This window comes from Hermetia illucens, chromosome 5 (assembly GCF_905115235.1).
Source record: "Hermetia illucens chromosome 5, iHerIll2.2.curated.20191125, whole genome shotgun sequence".
NCBI classification, from domain to species: domain Eukaryota; kingdom Metazoa; phylum Arthropoda; class Insecta; order Diptera; family Stratiomyidae; genus Hermetia; species Hermetia illucens.
In genome coordinates, this window is record NC_051853.1 from 105356196 (window position 1) to 105376340 (window position 20145).

Consider the following 20145-nt stretch of genomic DNA (forward strand, 5'->3'; position numbering starts at 1 on the left):
GCAGACTTATTAGGACACTATGGTGAAAATGCAGAAGCGAATAATCTACAATATATTGCTCCTGGTTGTAGAAAGTTTGGGAACCTTAAGAGATCTACAGACCATCAAACTGGCCCTGCATTAACTTAAAATGGGATGCAAGGAAAAGGTGACATTAGCAAGTATTGCACAGTGATGACCTTTGATGTGCAAAATGCATTCAACTCAGTCGTTGGAACCTTATAAGGAGGTCATTGGTGGCGATTGGTTTCCCAGTTACTCAACTGCACTTGTTGCCAGCTATTTAACAAGTAGAAAGCTCTGGCACGCCAAAGACCTTGAACCCAGGGAGTACATTGCTCTGTGCTGTAACCACTATTATGGAATATAGTGTATAGTGATGTCCTCAACATTCGAACTGCCAGCGAGGCCATAATAATTACGCCGATGACATAGCGGTCATTATTGCTGCGAAACATTTTGATTATATGGAATTTTACTCATCCGCAGCAATCAATGCTATAAAAAAGTGACTGGAAGTGGCAGGTCTTGAGCTCGCCGGCAAAACAGAGGCAGTGCTTATCACGAAGCGCCATAGAAACGAAGGCAATAGCAATGTGTGCGTTTTTGGATACACGTTCGATAACATATCGCACACAGAGGTATAAGATGCACTAATCTGCAAAAGGTTAGGAAAAACACTGACCTTCTGGATGGGTAGATTGTTAGCGAATATACGAAAGGTGCAAATTCTATTGTCTTGAACGCTAGTCAAGGTTGTCCCCAAAATGGGGTTTTATCACTGTTAATGAGGAGTGTGGTAGTTGATGACCTCCTAGGAGAACTAAGAAACACGGGAAAACAGGTTCAGTCTTATGCTGATGATATTGATTTAATCTGTAGGGGCAAATATGAGGGTACTATATGTGACGGAAATCAAACCGGACTGCGGGGTACTGCCTAAATCGAAGGAAAATTGATAACTTGACAACGAGGTTTCAATTTTGTAAGAAGTTTGAGCAACAGGGCAAACTGGAAGAGCGTGCTTAAAACAGCAACTTATTATTTAGTACACTGATCCAAGGAAAACGCACTCTGTACCAATTGATAAGTACATCAGCATATTTCAGGCGGAAATATACGTCACAGACAGATGTGCCTCTTTCAACTCGAAAGGAACTATAGGGGCAAAACATTGCTATTCTAGTCGACATATCTAATCGACATCATACCAGGTAAATTCCAACCTGGTATGGGAATGCCTTAACAAACTAAACATGCTCGGCTCATTCAATAAGGTTTGGATACTCTGGTTTCCAGGCCACATTGGGTTTGAAGAAATAGGAATATCTATGGACACTGTCTGTACATTCTGTGAGGAGAGTGATGAAATCTCCACATATGTTCTGGTACAATATCCGACACTAACATACTTACATACTTATATACATCTGGTATAGATGTCATGTATATACATCTGGTATAGATGTCAGGTTGAGACACATGAAATAGGGAACATAATAAAGTTTCTTTCAGTTACAGATTTAAACGATATACTATAGTTTATAGGTATTCTATAAGAGACACAATAGTTCTTTTAGTACGCAGTGCGACATCCTTTGACGATTTGTTATTATCACGAAGCCCCTCCAGTTGTCAGATTCTTGACGGGTGCATTTCTTAGGGATCTCAGATTCCCAACATCTACGAATGGATGATAGTAGCAACTATCGTCAAAATTTCACTTTCATAAAACATGATTGGTCGAATCGATTCCTTGTCATCCTATGTATCTTTTTTTAGTATTGGCATCAAGAGGTAATTCGTTTTATGAGTAAGCATGCTCAGATGTATCAACGAACGTTTCAAATCTAAAATTTACCGCAATGTTGTCCGTCCTGTTGCTCTCTATGGTTCTGAGTGTTGGCCGACTATAAAAGACAATGAACGGCGTCTTGCGGTAATGGGGACGAAGATGTTGAGTTGGACTAGTGGCGTGCCACGTTTTGACTACATCCGAAATGAGGATATCAGCGACCGTTATGGGGTTGTATCGACCGTGGAAAAATTGCGAGAGAGGCGTCTTCGATGGTATGGGGACGCAATTCGTGTGAACGAGAATTCACTTGTCAAGATTGGTTTGAACATCGAAGGGCAGGCAGGCCAAACAACGGTGGCTTGATACGCTGTTTGAGGATTTAAAAGCCTCGAAATTGCACCCAGATCAGGCATTCGATAGAGCCAAATGTCGAAACCGATTATGACGAGTCGACCCCGCTTGTGAATGGGACAAAGGCTGAAGAAAAAAGAAGTAAGCGTGATTCGCCTTCTGACTTCGCCGTTGTCTTGGATAACGAAACTAAGGATGAAATTCGCTTGGGTATGAGTAAAATCACTCGGAATAACGCGTCGCTAGAAACCGAATTTCGTGATAAACCCGCTATACTTTGCCAAGGCGGACAATTGGAACAACGTTGTCGTTATGGGCAAAGATAAGTATGACTTGGCTGTTTTCCGGGAACAGGAAAGTGGAAAATTCTTGGAATTGCGGAACAACCCGCTTCTCGATTTTATGAAAAAGGTCGATCGAGCATTGAAGGAGGCTAGTGCGGTATTCCCGAATATTAGGCGACTCCGAATGCCTAATTTTGTGCTTTCAAGAATCAGATGGCAACTAAAAATACACAAGGAGGGGGCGAGATGCGAGAGATTATTGCGGACCCGAACTCGCCGACGTACAATATCGCCAAGTGGATGATCAATGAGGCCCTTGGGGCGACGAATAGTAAGTATTCAGTGGATAACTCCCATGAACTAATACAGAAGCTGAAACGCATTGAGAGGATGGGTGAGGACAAGGTGATGGTGTCATTCGACGTGAAGGCATTGTTTCCGAACACCCCAGTAAAAAAGTAATTTAAGTAATTAGTGAAAAAATAAAAAAGAACCATATAATCGCAATTATTTTTAGTAGCTTTGTACTGATGAAGGGGGTAAATTGTTCCCGAAATTTATATTTACATTGAAAACTAAAAATTGATGTTTGGAGGAAGCTACCCTTGTCTATCAATTTTAGACTAGACTACAAATACCAGACAAAAATCTAATCTCTTGCCGGTGTCGCTTCTGAATATATGAAACTGTCTACTTTCTCCAACTTGAAATCGCCCAATGTGACGTTTTCTCTGATTGGTATTCAAATGTAGAGTAATGTAATGCTTTTCTAAAATTTAAAAACAAAAAACAATAAAATTGGATTCCACAACTGCTATATCACAACTGCTTTATATCCTTGAGGAAGAAAATTGTCTACTAACTTTTCTTTCACATGAAGCTCATATAATAATAGTTGAAAAATGCCTGAACACTTTGACATATTTACGGATAGATTTTGAGTTGTTGTTTTGAGTTCTATAATGAAAATTATTTTAGGACATAATTCAAAATTTCCCAAATTTGGATTTTAAAAGTTCATCAAGTACCATTTACATATCTCTCCAATCTTGACATCAGTTTTAGTTCACAATATTCGTTCTTTCCTGCTATCTTAAGAATTCACATGATCAGCTGATTGTCTAATCAGATTAGTTGCAGGTTGCAGACGACCAGACGATTTCGAAGTGTCAAATTCCGTCAGTTGAGTAGAGACGTTTTCGCAAGATATTGGTCGTAAGACTGTCGACAAGTCGAAGGTTGTTTTCCTTGGCCTCGTGGACGCAGTTTCAAACGCCTACGCGCTGTTTATGCATCCGTTCTCGACGTGAAATAGATGCCGGTGGCTACTTGCATCGAATTTCAATGAAAGGATGACAACGCAACAAGCAAAATATGAGTTGCTGAAGGAGCACAATAGTGACAGGTGCGTAGCGAAGGGACTACATATGCCAGTAAACAATGATGTCGTTATTCCATGTTAATGTGGTAATTTGATTCCAGGAATAATTACACCTGTTTGCGTGCCTGCGCTTTAGTTCTGCTGTGTACGGCCTCCACAATTGCAGTGTTCACTACTTGGAATTTCATCTACAAGCAGTCACTGAATATTCCACCGCAGCTTGTCAGTAAGTCGTTTCATTCATCTTTATAAGGGGCAGATCAACCGGACCTGGTTGCAATTGATGGTGTTTAATGGTGTCAACACCATGCAAACGTGTTATCGCTGATAACAATTTTTTTATTACTTTTAATACGGGTCTATTTGTGGTTGTTTACAAACAAAGTGGGACCCACCCATTTGTTTCTATTGATTTTACGTAGATGCCTTTTGGAGGTCCACTTTTCTTTGTTCGTGGGATACTAAATGCGTTTCCTCTTTTCCGCCTATGTCATTATTGGAGCCGAATATCAGTACGGTCATGGGTAAAGTCGCACTTCCTTTGCTGGAGGCAGTTTGTTAATTTAGATATACTAAACCCAGTGAAAACGAGTGTGAAACTTTCTCCCCAAGAACACTCTCATTGAAGAAAGAAAAATTTGTTTTTGTTATGTGTAAAAGCAAAGCATTAAATAATCTAAAAACTTTATGATGTAACATCTGCGATAACAACAGCTGCCTGCATTTCGTCCTTTGGAAGTAAAAGACTCCTCAAATTACCGACAAGTCGACATATACTTTTTCCAAACATAAGTGGGAAAGTTTATGCAATTTTTTTTGTCCCTTGATTTGATATCGCATGAATAGTTTATTTCGTGAAAATATTAAACCCAACACTTAACAGTCTATGTATCAGGAGTTCGATAGGTGACTGAGCACAGGTTAGATATATCCGGTACCACTAAACAGGACGGCATTGTTTCTCTGTCCATGATATTGCACCGGTACATTATTATTGCAGCGACTTTCCTTCTTCTTTGTCTTGTTCAATAGGATGTCAGAGGTTCCCGAATCATCATCCAGCGTATCAAGCTATCGTTGTTTTGATCTGCTTTCGGTCGCTTAGAATTGTATACAGTTGTGATGACCGGGAAAAAATTGTTGTATTGCATATTCTTTAAACTCATTATCTCATGAATATTTTCACCGAATTTCATAATGATCGGAGCATTAGGTTTAAAGTTAAAGTTATTTATAACGCATTACCTCACTACTGGGTTGTTCAATAGGTTTTGCGGTTCGCTAAGAAAAAGACAATTTTATGGTTTGAAATACACTTTATTATTCAGTATAGTCTCAGCGAACGTTAATACACTTTCTCCAACGTGATTTCAATTGATGAATTCCATCCCTGAATTGAGAATACGCTTCCAAAGCTGTTATGACATCATTTGGTGAAAAACACTTTCCACTCATGACTTTTTTAGGTCTGGAAACAAATGGAAGTCACTAGGAGCTAAATTTGGTGAATACGGTGGATGTTTAAAAAATTCGAACTTGAATTCATGGAATTTAGCAATTGTTAAAATGCTCTTGTGAGACGGTAAATTGTCCTGATGAAAAAAAAAATTTTTCTTCTAGTGGCCGGGCCTTTTTTCACGAATTTTGTTCCTTCAGCTGGTCTAAAAGATTACAAGAATATTCAGCATTCACAAATATTCACAAAAAAAATGTCTTTTTCATTTCAAAAAACTGATACCAACACCATCTTGGTCGATTTCTGGACCCGGACTCGTTTCGGGGCTGAAGAGCCAGGTTCACTCCACTCTTTAGCCTTTTGTTTTTATTCAGGATCATGGTGATAGACCCAAGTCTCATCCATAGTGATGAATCAATGCACAAAATTCACTTTGTCCTTTCAAAAACGCTCTAAATCTTATTGAGAAAGTCGCATTCAACTGTGTTTTTTTTAGCAATCGCTAAATGCGGCACCCATTGTGCATACAGTTTTCTGAAACCCAATACTTCAGCCAAAATATTGCTTACACTTTCCAATGAAATGCCTAGGGCTTCTACTAAATCTTTTTCAGTCCCTTGACGGTTTTCCAATACCATATTCTTTATTTTTTCTACGATTTCTGGTGTTGTTGCTGTTTTTGGAGGTCTTTGACGGGGATGATCTCAAGGCGTTTACGACGATGTTTGAGTCTAGCAATCCATCTTTCTACTGTACTAATTGAAGACGAAGAGTCCTTGTGCACTTTCAACATCCGTTCATAAATTTCCATTGCTTTTAAACCTTCTAAAAATAAAAATTCAATTACTGCACGATACTTGATTTTTTCCATTGTAAAAAAAATTCTTTGACACTTCGATACTAAATAGCTTGCAAATAAAGAATGGATTGACAGATTGAAATGAAACTTCACATACGTTCATTGAAGAGTGTACTAACATCACAAAAACAAGTGGGCTAGTAGCAATGCTCTCTCTTATCGAACAGCACAACCTGGTACTCCAGAGTAATTGTGCATAGGCTTTCGAACCTTCATCACCGTATATATTGTTTGCAGTTTCAGCCGCAAGAGAAGATATAATGGGTTGTAGGTCGCTTAAGTACTAGTATCGTGAAAAGTAGTAAAAGTTACACGAAGTTAAATGTTTTTTCTCAGTTATTTGATTACATATGACAATAAAATTTTTGGGGGAAACGTCATTTTAGTCTTCGGGATTACCAAAAAATTTTTTCTTGTTTTATTATTTTTAAAAAAATTACAGAGGTCGCTGCAAATTAGGTACTCCAAAATGTCCCCGTTCTTTTGCGCACAATTAATCTCAGAAATGGCACGTCAGAAACAATAAGGAAGGCTTCTTAAATGATAATTTACCAGCTTTTTTTTTAACAAATCCATAAAATATTAAAATGGATGGATTGAAAAAAATTTCGAAAAAATCGGTACTTTTGTATACTTTATCCCTCGATAAAAAAATTATTTTCTATTTTTTGTCGATATGCTGCTAAATTGTCACGTGGGATACCTTAATAAAGAAAACTCAAAAAGATTTATTAAAATTGGTCGAGTGAAATCTGAGAATAACTGTCCGCAGTTTGAAAAAATGTAAATCCGAGGAAATCGCATTTAAACTATTTTACCTATTTATTTAGGCAATATTTAAAAAAAAATAAACATTTATAATTGGTCAATCTGCTATCTCTGGACAATACAAAGTACTCCCGAGTTGGCATTCTCTCGCTCCTCTTCTTGCTGCGCTCCTTTTTTTGACAAATCGAATTTCTTCGACGAAGCCGTCGTTGTTTTTTCGGCCTCTCTTTACTTTTACAGTCTGTTTTCGTAGAATTTTCTTAAGGGATTAAAAACTTCAAAAGACTAACCTCAGGCTGTACCGTCTTTGAAACTGCGGGATTTTTATCCACTAAAACCTCTCATCAACTTTTGACTGACTATACCAATGTTTCGTTTTAATTCGGAGAAGACCCTGTGGTCCACCCCAGCACTTTCGTTGGCTTCGCTGAGGAATTGGCTGTTCCTCAGTAGCTAATATCGTTAGGTATCCTTTATGTCCTTTAATTCGTTTGGTTTTACTCTTCAGTTATCTAATTCTTCTTCTTTTTTCTTCAGCCTTTGTCCCGTTCACAAGCGGGGTCGCCTCGTCGTGATCGGTTTCGCCATTTGGCTGTCTCGAATGCCTGATCTGGGTGCAATTTCGAGGCTTTTCAATCCAGCGTATCAAGCCACCGTTGTTTCGGCCTGCCTTTTGGTCGTTTACCATCGTCTCATTATATTAGCGATATTGGTCAATTTTCGGACTTCGTTATTCTCATGTGATCGTAGTCGGTGACTATGCTTTTCTGGCCCTTTTCTGGCATTAACCAGCTATACTTTCAGATCCCTATGCAGACCCTCATTACGAATGAACCAAGGGGCGTCTACTATCCTTCTAAGCACTTTATTTTGGAACGTTTGTATCACCTTCGGGTTTGATTCTGTGGATGTCTTACGTCTGTATAGGTCTTAGGATCTGTTTATAAATTAGCAGTTTGATGTCGATGGTCAGCGGGGAATTCCTCCCCAATAGCCAGTATATCTGTCTATGTCTGGCATTTAATTGGTCTTTCTTTCTTAGGATGTATCTTTTCCAGTTGGGCTTAGCATCGAGTATCACACCTAAATATTTAAGTTCACTCGCCTGTTTCAATCTTGTCCGTTTATGATGACTTTAGTTGGATTCTCTTTTTGGTTGGTGAAGTTAATGTACGTTGATTTACTTTCGTTTCATTTTATTTTCAATTTCTTGGTCCATTCTGCAATGTTGTCAATAGCTGTTTGTAACTTTATTTTTGCTTCTCCGTAGTTTTACTTGTGATAAGGTTAGCAGTGTCGTTTGCAAATATCGCCATTTTGGCTTCTTCGCAGCAAGGTATATCATTGGTATACAGGAAAAACAGTGTTGTTTCCGTATACAAGCTGCAATTTTTGTCAGCTCAGAGTACTTTCCTTCGTATTTCACTCTGCGCTCTGATACATATGATTTTAAGATAGCGAAAAATTCTTCTGGGAGGTCCCTATGCAATTTATACAACATACCTTGACGCCACATCTTATCAAATGCCTGGGCGACATCGAAAAAATGACTGATCATACTCGCTTTTTTCCATTGCATTTTCTATCGGATTCGTGATTCTGTGTATTTGTTCGATTATGGTTTTGGTTTTTGGCCACTTTTCTGACTGGCATTAAGCATGTAGACGCTTGTGTATCTGGAGGCTGGAAGGGATTTTCTAGATGCTTCGCGAACAAATCTGCTTTACCCTGTGCAGAACGAACTTATTTCCCGTTTTCCTGTTTAATAGTTGGAATTCGTTGTCTGGGTCTTTTTAGATCTTTCGCAGCCTTCCACAGAGAGTAGCCTGTGGCTTTTTGAACTGTAAGATTTGAGACATATCTGCTGTAGGACTAGCTTCTATATTTGTTAATTAAGGTCTTTAACTTGTTTGTCCGGAAGTTTAGAGTTTTTTCCTTTCCGTTGTGCGGTTTCTTTGCCGAGGTCTACGTTCTAGTTCGCTAACCTCTGCAGGACAGTCAGTATATTTTTTATTGACTCCATAACGAGCAGGAGTGTTTTTCCAAGCCGCCTTTTATATCTTCATCGTTTGCAGATCGATCCTTCTCGACTGGATAAACAGTCTTGATTTGGTCATTTATGCAAACGTTTTTTTGTATGTGCTTTTTGAATACTGTCCACTTTGTCTATTAGTAAGCCTGGGAGGATAGTCTTTTCTCCTCACTTTTTCGATGACCAGCATCATAACAGGCGAATAATCGGACATTATATTGTCATTATTGAAAACATGGATGTATTCGTCTTCAATCCCCTTAGTTACGAAGGAATAAATGACGTCGGGTGTTTTTGTTATGTTAGTCGGCCAGTATGTAAGTTTACCGCTGGATTGGAAATTGCACGTTTGTGTTCTTCCTGCTTCAAATAACGCTCTGTCTCTGGATGTTGTTAACTCAGATCCCCAGAATCCATTTTTTGCCTTAAAGTCACCTCCTAAAATGAAAGAGCTTCTGATGAGCTGGAAGAGTCGAGCAAAATCTTTTTTAACACCGGATCGGACTGGACAGTATTTTGAAGAGATCTTCACAATTTTGTTAAATAGTTGTACACCAATAGTCACAAGCTACATTTTTTCATCTTCAATTTTCTGTTTTTCGTTGTGTCTGATATCCTCTTAAACGAAGATTGTGGTTCTTCCTCTCTCTTGCCGATTCGGATGTTTTGCACGATATGAGCAAAAGCCACGTGAGGTGACTTTCTGAGATAATCTATCTTCTCAGTATTAAGAAAGACTTCCAAACCTTGTAGGTACTGTTGTAGTCCATTTCCATTCCATGTTAACATTTTCAGGACATTTGTCATTTGGTTTTCTTGTTATATTTTGGTCTCCTTACGTTATAAATAGTTATCGTTCCGATGCTTGTAGTTCTTCTAAATAAAAATAAAACTGGGTAGCTTTCTCCTACTACAATATATAAGCTATCAGCTTTCTCCTACTACTACTAGGAGAAAGCTACCTAGTTTTATTTTCCCTTACGTTATGTTGCTTAAGTTTGTCAAAAATCTGTTTGTTTACTATTTGTTGTCCGGCAAGTCTTCTATCTAAAATGTCAACTCTATCTTAAATAGTTTTCAGTATTTGATTACCGTCGTAATTTTTTTTTTGTTAGTGCACCTTGCCTTAGAACCTGAGAGTATTCTATTTTCTCAGTTCTTTACATCTTAACTTCTGTAATTATTTCGCTACTTCACAGTTTCTCTATTTGATTGGGTGTTGGCCCTTATAATTTACACATTTTGGCGAGGAAGCTCTGTTATTTGGAAATTTTGAAGATTCACCAGCACATTTCACACAGCTTGAATTTCGATTACAACACTTTTGTGTGCAATTGAAACCTTGGCATCTTTTACACTGGGGTGTTAGGTCGTTGACTTTTCTCAGTGGATTTATTTTATGATTAAGGCCAACTCTTAAGTTGTGAATTTTTTTTGGGTCTTCCCTATTGTGGAACGTAAGGATGAACAGTGGAAGTCCTCGCCTACTGATTATTGTTTCTTCTTTTTCATAAATTTTTTTTTTCTTTTTTCAATATATTCACAGGGTCTAGAGTCTTAAAACCCTTTTCCATTAGGTCTTCTACAATGTCGCGTTTTTTGATACGTTGGGTGAATTTTCCTAGCCATTACTTTAAGATTCACACTCTTACCCTAGGAACAGGTTTCTGATAAACTTCTAATCGCAAGATTTCGGTGCAGGTTAAGGAGCATCACAAGTTTACAATGCCACGCACCCACGGAGACTTCCGATGTAGTGGTAAAGGGTCTTTTTACAAGCAATTAAACGCGGTTCAGGGGATACTTCCTAAATGCGACATTGTGGTTCGCATGGGTGATCTAATAGCCAAGGTGGGATCTGACAACACCTTGCTCGGACATATGATGGGGAAACACGGTCTTGGCGATCGTAACAGTAATGGTGGGAGGTTCGTGGATTTCTGAAACTTCCATGGTCTCATCAATGGTGGCACATTGTTCGAACATAGAGCCTGTCATAAGGTCAGTTGGGCTTCAACTGGCCGATATTGTACGAATATGTGCGTAACAAGAGAGGCGCTGACATCGGCGTCAAAAGGGATCACCATCTGATGGTCGCTTACAGTCGCTTGCGTGTTGCGTCGGTCACTTCTCGCGGGATTGGGGAGCTGTTCAATATTGACCACTTGTACAATCCGGCTACCGCTCGACAGTGGGAGTGCTGTTTTGCCGATTGAGCGGCAGATCTATTGAGTAATGCGCCTCAGAATATTGATAAGAATTGGGCCGTCATCGAAAATGCTCTTTCCTCGGGTGCTACACAGATCGTCGGCCACGTTCCGAAGGGGCGCCATAAGATCAAGTTGACTGCGGAGTCGTGGAAGCACATCGATGAACAGAAGGTGTTGAATGCTGCGTGTGATGGGGGGCTTGACCCGCCCGAACTTCGATATCGAGCGAAATTTCGAGGAGTTCAGCGTAGTGTACGCTGTGACAAGAGAGAATTTGCTATTGAGGTGGTCAGGGAAGCGGAAGATGCTACAGATGACAATGATTTCAGAACCGTATACCGCATCACGAAGAAGCTTGCATGTGGTCGCAAATCTTTCGATGATCCTATGAAGCGCGTCAACGATCGACTCCTCATCTACGATGATGAACCACTCGAGAGGTGAAAAGAACACTTCACTATGGTTCCGGCATGGTTCCTCCGGTGTAGATGAAATGGCTAGTCACCGTAACATGCGGATACGGACTGTTCCTCCAAGCAGAAGATAAATCATTTCTGCCATTAATGTACTAAAACTAAGTAAAGCCGATGACAAGTAGACTGAAAATAAATACTAACAAAACCAAGGTTCTCTGTCTGACGGGTCATCGCACTCTCCCTACCTGCATTAATGGGCAGAGCATCGAAGCCATCGATGATCAGTTAGACTGAAGATAAATAGTAACAAAACCAAGGTTTTCTGCCTGACGGGTCATCATCACCCCTACCTGTATTAATGGGCAGAACATGGAAGGCGTCGATCAATTTGTATATCTAGGAAGCGCATTAACAGCGCTAGATCCGTTTTTGCCTTGTCTAAAATCTGGAAATGCAGTTACCTCAACACTAAGATCAAATCGAGACTGTTATATGCTACTGTTCTTTCTGTGTTGCTATATGAGAGTAGCACATGCAAAGTGAACTCCACTATTACTTAAAAGCTCCAAGCTTTCGTCAATACCTGTCTGCGTCGTATCATCGTAGTACCCGACCGCTGACCTGATACTATCTTAAGCGAAGAACTTGGTCGCTGCACAGGCTTGGTACTTGTATGCGATGTGATAGAAAGACGGAAGTGGCCGTGGATTAAACATTAAGGTGTGGTTGATGCGCTATACCCCGCCAAGAGGTGAAGGGCAACCATATATAGGTGGTGGCGGAAGTCTAGTTAAATTTTTCCAGTCTTAACTTTTGTGAGTCTTTACTGTATGCAGTGCGGTAAGAAAGCATTTTTTCCTGGTATTTCTGATTTTGCTGCATCAACGTCATCGATTGTATTCAGATTCAAGTAAGATACATACTCGTCTTACTTCAGATTCAGAAATAGAAGGAAATATCTCCGGAGAACATTTTTTCGGCTGACAACTCTTTTGTCAGCAAGAGATGAGCTCAGAAAATGGACATCAGTTTGAAGTTGTCGATTTTTCTCACGCCTAACCTACGATTAAAAACGCCGAATGATATTTCACCACCCAGCTGTTGACCCTGAAATTCAGACTTGAATTCAATTTAGTGTTAATGATACTAGAAAAGGAAATCGAAGGTTCGGAAGCAACACCAACTATAATGATACTGGGGGATACTGAGCAGTATCAGAGATAATGATACTGGGAAGATGATTTGTTTAGATTCGTTAAAAACTAAAGTTATTGAAAATGCATATTCTTCGAAATGGAGAGACGAGGACAAAGATGAGAACCTTTTCTTCGTCAAAAGTTTATTTCCATTTATCAAGCAATTTCAAAAATATGAAGCAACATCTAAAATGTTATTTCAAAATACTGAACACAGCTTCCAACACTTGAACTGACTTGACTTCATGAATTTTATTGGCAGTTCATTTCTAATTATTGCTTTTAAAACTATTACAGATATTCCGGAATTTTGGATAAAACGTGCGCAGGTGTACTCATTTTATTTTACGAATGCCGACAGAGTTAGTTACAATAAAACAACAAACTTAGATGACTTTTCCACACAAGACAGCCATATTGATGGCGTCAAACAAATTGGCAATGAAAGAATTTACCCATCAAAACTGGGAAATTTCATATATAAATCGCCGACGCAAGAGTCAGATTTGAAACTAGTATGCTACTATGCAGCACCGCCATCAACCGCAAAATCGAATCAACTTTATCCGCAAAATATTGATCCTCACTTATGCACTCATATTAACGTTGGCCTTATAGAAATAGAGAATAATCGCTTAGTAATAGATGACCGCCTGATAGATTTATTTAATCAAACGAAAGAATTGAAAATTAAGAATAAAAATTTGAAAATACTATTATGGGTGGGAGGCGCCGAATCGAAAGGATTTTCCGAAATGGTGGCGAATCATGCAAATCGAAAGTTATTTATTCAATCTCTGAAAGAAGCTCTAGAAACATATCGATTAGATGGTATTGATCTTGACTGGGAATTTCCGAGTGCCTACAGACGTGAGCGACAGCATTTCTCGCAATTGCTACACGAAATTCGACGGGAATATCAGCGAGAACATCGAACGTATCTACTGAGTGTTGCAGCCGCTGCACCCGAAGGAATTGTGTATTTTGCTTATGATATTGGTGAAATAAATAATTATGCTGATTATGTTAACATTATGACATACGATTATCACTTCTATACACCTAGTACACCATTTACAGGTAAGTGTCTTTATTGTTTTATACGTAACCCATTTCTGTTTTTTCATTAATTTTCTTGGAAGATACGTCGAAAAACAATATATGTATTCCGTTTGTGAAAAATTGTATTATTTTGTAAATATACAGAAATACATCGGGATTTGGGGGTTAATATGCATCGGTTAATAACTTGCAAGAAAACAGTTAACAAAGCTAACCTCTCTACGGTATTATTGCTGGAAATTTGAAATTGAAGCATAGTAAATATAGTGATATAGTTTAGTTTTGACTAGTTCACTGTCTGTCTGTCCGCCTTTTGTTGTTGTTTTTTAAAGGAAGTGGAAATCTTCAAAAGAGTGTGGGATTGTGTGCCCCATGGAAGCACCATTAAGTGTTTTATCACGGGGCGGAGTTAGCTCTCAAGCGCCTTTCCAACTTCTTCCGATTTCCTAGTTTATCCTGGACTGCTACAATCATGGAATTGATCGCAAGCTTCAATCCTCCGGACAAATTTTTCCCCTGATAGCACTTCTTCTAGAGTTTCTTTTAAGTTCCTCCTTTCTTCCACAAACCTGGGACATTGGGGTCCTAGAGGATCCAGCGCAGTTTGGACAATCAAATGAGGTTATCCAATTTAAATCCATGCAGGTATTGACGATATCCTCCATAGCCTGTGAGAAACTGGGTGAGATTATAATTGATTTCTCCATGCTTTCTCTCCGGCCACTCGCCGATGGAATGGATCAATCTGTAAGTTCAAAGACCCTTTTCTGATTGGTCGCTGCTACCATCTGGTTACGTATCTCTTCCTTTCGCTTTTTTCACCTATAATAAAGGAGAGATGACATATGTTCATCATCTCGTCTGTCAGGATATCAATCAGCATCATTCCCAAGATGATGAACGCTGCATCATCTGAGACGGTTCTGAAGGCAGAACATTCGAATATGGGGGGATTGCATACAGCAAGATACAACTCATCACCTTTGCGATGAGCAGCCTGCAAATATGCCACGGCCCTCTTTAAGCGCTTGCCAGGGCCATACTCGTGCGGGATGCTTTTTGGCAAGTATGCTTTATGTGCTGCTTAAAATTGAGTTTTCTACCGTCCCTCCGAAGTATTGGATGGCCGGCTTGGAAGTGATGATATGATTCCCAATTCTAATACAGACGTAGTTTCATGAGGACCGCCTCCGTTTTTTCATCCGCGAGTGCCAGTCCAGCACTCTCTAAATCAGCTCAGCATCTTCAAGATGCTTTGCGACCACAACCAGTGCTATTTCGTGGGCATAATCTACCACCGTGGCCTCCTTTGGGACCGAAAAGTTAAGTACATCATTTTACGTGATGTAATGTGCCCAATACGATGCCCTGCGGGACACCCGCGAAGACAACGTACTTTTTGAGTTCATCATCGGTATCATACCAAAGCGCCCGCTCTCGCAAGTAGCTATCGGCAATAGCAGCGAGATAGGTGGAAACACCAATCATCGCCAGAGATTTTCGTATAAAGTTCCAATTGGCCGAGTTGAATGAATTCCTCACGTGTAGGGTCACCAACTCCTTCCGTGAATTGCATTTTTGGGCAAGCCACTGACCATATTGATGACATCAATGGCTGATCTGGCTTTACGGAACCGATACTGTCGATCTGAAAGGCCCCCTTGGCTCTCAACGACCGGGAGTAATCTATTATGAATTACCCGCTTCATCATTTTTCTCATAGTGTTTAGAAGACGTATTGGTCTATAGGAGGACGGTTCCCCTGGAGGCTTGCCAGTGTTAGATGGCAACACCAGCTTCTGCCGCTTCCATGATGCAGCAATGATACCCTCGGGCATGCACGCTTCGAACAACTGCGCGAACATATCCGGTCTATATTTATTGGCTAGCCGTATTCCGTATACCATCCAGACCCGGAGCTTTGTTGTCACTTATTCAATCGCAGATCTCCAGCAGCCCGCCTCTGGCGACTGCCGGAATCGGCATCACTTTCAAAGGCTGCTGGAAGGTTTCAGTATCTTTTACCATTGATTGATCATATTTATTGCCCTATGAGTCGCCAGAAGGCTCGGTGGCAAATCGATCGAAAACTGGCCAGTTGGGTCTTCTAGTAGGGAATGAGCATCTCCAAAGCATTGATGCATCACATGTTTTAGTGATGCATTGTGGGGCATGAAGAGCTCTATCCGTGGAGGTGCCTGCCTTGCTAGCCTGATCTAGCCACACCTACATAAATGTTTGTTCATTTATTGCTTTTGCAGATTGATCTGGCGTTCTTTTGGATTTCTTTCGGGGTATATGTCTCCTGCCCTGTTGTTCCGTCCTTAGTTCAAAGGTGATTGCCTGGATATATTACGTGCCAGCGCAGGACTGACAAAAGTCAGATCTATAATTGAACCGGACGCCCCTTTCTGATAGGTGTTTACATCACCTTCGTTGGCCAGAAGTGTAGCCAACTGGGCGAAAGCTTCCAATAAGCATCGCCTCCTTGATTCAGTCTCTTTGCTGCCCCACGCATTAAAGTCATCGGCTATCACCTGTGGACTTCGTCTCCTTGTTTCGAGAACAAAATCGTCTAACAGGCCCGATGGGGCGTAGCAGCTGCATACGAATATACCGCTTACCTTTGCCCACACAAAGTCACTAGCCGCCTGACCCATGCTATTGTATGCCTCAACGACCCCGCGCCCATATCGCCGCTCTACCAGTCAAATTTGTGGCCCAGACACAACGTCAAGGTTTCTGTACGGTTCACTCATTATGGCAATCTTCATCGTGGATTCGTAAATGGCCTGCGCGAACAAATCCTGTGTGAATCTACAATTAATAATAATACTAATAATCGTTGGCGCAACAAGACCGTAACGGTCCACTACAGGATTACAGGACCCTATAAGAGGCAATGGTCAGCATTGCGCTCGCCCGAGATTATTACCCTAATTTGACTCAGGTAGTCATTCATAGTTGAGTCGACGTCAAATCACGATACAAATTCCACTGTCACCAGTGGGATTTGAACCGTGATTTTCCGTATGACAGCCTTGTGCTTTAACCACCCAGCTATCCGGACAACCCTGCAATTATTGAGATTAATTTGTATTAATTTTATTTTTTCATTGCAGTTAACGTCTTCCTAAATTTTGGGCATTTACCACTTCCGGAAATATGCAGATTATCCCGATCCTCTATTCGTTCGTACAAATTTCGTTTGGGGTCCCTATTGTATTCCTTGGCAATATGCGCTTTCAAGCCACACCTTTGACAACGGACCGATTGATGCCGCTAGTGCATGTCTTCGCGAAATGTCCAAATATGAAATACGTCTTTAAAGAGATCTGTTCCCTTAGGCAAACAACCCATAGTTTGGTGGAAATCCGACTTTATTAGTTATAATAGGTCAAAGTTGCTTCTCTTACGCCAAATAATTACTCACAAAAAGAGAAAATGTCAGTATCACGTTGAATTGAATATCGGGTATGTTTAATTTATATACACTACGAGCTATATATAAGTGGAACCAGCGTGTAGCCAAATATACTTACATAATATCAACAAAACCTTTCATACTGAAACGCCGAGCTTCCGGTCTCTGATTTGTATTCCTTTCCTTTTTCGCTTATAGCAATTATAAGTAATTTTTAATTCATCTATGGGTTATTCCTATTTTAATGTACCAGATACGAAAATATAATTTTTTGATATTCAGAACGGAGTACGAATTTTGAATAGAATTTCTAATGATTTTTTCTGTCGATATCTTTCAGGTCTAAATGCACCTTTGTACGCACGTCAGAATGAATATTCTTTATTAGGCACATTGAATATCAATTACACTGTTAATTACTGGGAATCTCATGGCCTGAATAAAAGCAAAATTGTTATCGGACTCCCAACATACGGCCACTCGTTCAGGTAAAATGGTTATATAGTATCTAGCAAGCAACACGTTCAATATATTTGAAACTTGTAGGCTTGTGAATCCATATAACAACAAGATCGGTAGTCCAGCTGAGAGTATAGGTCGCGTTGGAACCATGGGCTTTGCTTCATATTCGGAAATCTGTTGGTTCAAGCAGAATAATATCTACGTGCAGACAGTATATGACGTAGATACGTGCTCGCCGTATGTTTATTCAGGTTTGGAGTGGATTTCGTATGAGGACGAACGTAGTCTCGAGTGCAAAACCCAATTTATTAAGGAGAATGGCTATGGAGGAGCGATGATATTTTCCCTAAATACGGATGATTACGCATCACATTGCGAAGTGAAAGAGGAAGGCAACGGAAACTTGAAAAGCACCAATTCAACATTTCCATTGTTAAGAAAAATACATTCGATTCTATTTGAAAATATTAAGTGATCATCTGAAAATTGAATAGTATTACAGAAAGCATTCCGAATAGTAGATTTCATGCTATAATTGATCTTATGAGCAAGTCACCACTTTTGTAACTTGTTAAAAAATGAAAATATCTAAACCGCTTATTGCCTCGTTTTATGAAAAATGTAAATTGAAAACATCAAAACGCAAGCATATAAGTAATTCAGGCCGAGCTTATTCCTAAACATCAATTAGAACGTTGTACTAGCTTTAATTAGATTGTATTAGAAGTCGACGGATGAGGGTCAGAGTGGAGAACTACAGTCGTATATTGTTATCAATTAGATTTTATATTTATTATAAATGCTATGAGTATGTATAATTATTGTTAATCAATTTAGTTTTATATCTTAACTGGTCACACAAGCGTTCTACGCATCAATATATCTCTACGTTTGCGGAATATAATTGATGGGCGGTATTTTATTCTCTACAAGAAGATTTTTTCTTTGCAAAATAATGTAATAGATAAGTGGACCTAGCGTTGAAAAATCTTTTTGCGCTCACTTCCACGTTTTTTTAGCATGGGCTGGTAGAGTTCAATCAAAAATATTAAAGTGGAAGTATTAAAATTGATTAGTCAAGGTTCGTCTTAGTTTTAGTTGTACAACAAAAATATCAAAAATTCCTTGAGAGATTTTGAGATTTTAGCTTATCATATGTACCAGCATTTTCTTTTCCAATGTTCAATCCGCTTGTGTGTATATTTATCAGAATTGGGCTTTGGGGGAAATATCGTACAATTACAGTATACTACATTACTTTATGACTAAATTTCTTTACTAGTTTAATTTTATTGGCACGAAAATCTCCGCCCTAAAGCAAGTTGCGGGCAAATTTTCATGGGTAAATTTGTTTTATTCAGACTATTGGCATGTCTTATCTTCCAAGGATTCTTTTTTTACTGATTCGTACAAGAATTCTAGCTAAGTTATTGCTTTAAATTGTGATATCAAGTGAATTTAGATGCATTTTAATTAACGAGTGATTATTTTTCGCAATATAAGTGCATCGTTTATATTCGCAAAAAAAAAATAGGAACGCCTTTTTCCTCTTCTAAGTATTGTCACTATAATTCGAATTGTTTTTTGGTGTACTGAATAAAGTGGGTTTTAATATCATAACCGGTGCAAGAAGGTACAAAAATATGCGAATGCGAAAAATACATATAGTTGAATAGATTGTTTTAGTTATTTTATTTTCCACTGGTTAAGCATTAACATATATGAAAAATATTCCTGGGTGCCAAATGTATCGTTATTTATTGTTTTATTCAATATACTTGTTTTATTTTATCCGTAATAATGAAATGATATTAGCTTTTGTTCATCTATTCAGTATGAGATATTCTAAAATGAGAACAATTGTGTTGTGATTTATATAAAAGATATTATTTGAAGAATTTGATAAATCTCATTGTACAATAAAAATAAAGTGAGTCTTTAAAAAAAATGAAACCAGCAGTAAGCAAGTGTTTCTATTCATAAAATATTACCTTTCTCTAGATCAAATTTTTATTCGAATCTTTCGTGGTTTTTATATATGTATGCTAGCTAGCATGCCAAGTTCAAGTCAAAGGTGGAAAAAAAAACAGCAGATGGAACCCGGCACATCTATATTCCCAATGGTTATTGTTACGTACAATTTTGAGATTTTCAGATTCCAACATGTAGTGTTCGCCTCGTCATTCGAGTCGAAATTCGCCGACATGGTGATGACAATTGTCTTTTGAGGAATAATAGAACTTACCGACTCAGGAAGTGAAAGCCTCTCTTTTTTCTTCCTACAGGAGCAGCGTACAACTGCTGGATGACACCGGTCACCGATGACAAAAAAGGTTACTTGATGTTAAGGTGGACAGATTTATCAAAATGTTGCGGTGATTAACCATTTCGTGTACAAGGCGTACACCGAAAGATTTGTGACCACATGCAAATCCATTCGTAATTT

At 39.1% G+C, this 20145-nt stretch overlaps 1 protein-coding gene across 1 annotated transcript; it reads left to right on the forward strand.

Annotated features, from left to right (window-relative positions):
- The first annotated feature begins 3593 nt into the window (after window positions 1–3593).
- LOC119657423 (chitinase-3-like protein 2) lies at window positions 3594–19662 on the forward strand. Its single transcript, XM_038064325.1, has 5 exons — window positions 3594–3838; window positions 3916–4040; window positions 13049–13831; window positions 17578–17725; window positions 17784–19662. The coding sequence occupies exons 1-5, from the start codon at window positions 3786–3788 to the stop codon at window positions 18172–18174; spliced, it is 1500 nt and encodes a 499-aa protein (XP_037920253.1). The 5' UTR covers window positions 3594–3785; the 3' UTR covers window positions 18175–19662.
- The last annotated feature ends 483 nt before the right edge of the window (window positions 19663–20145 follow it).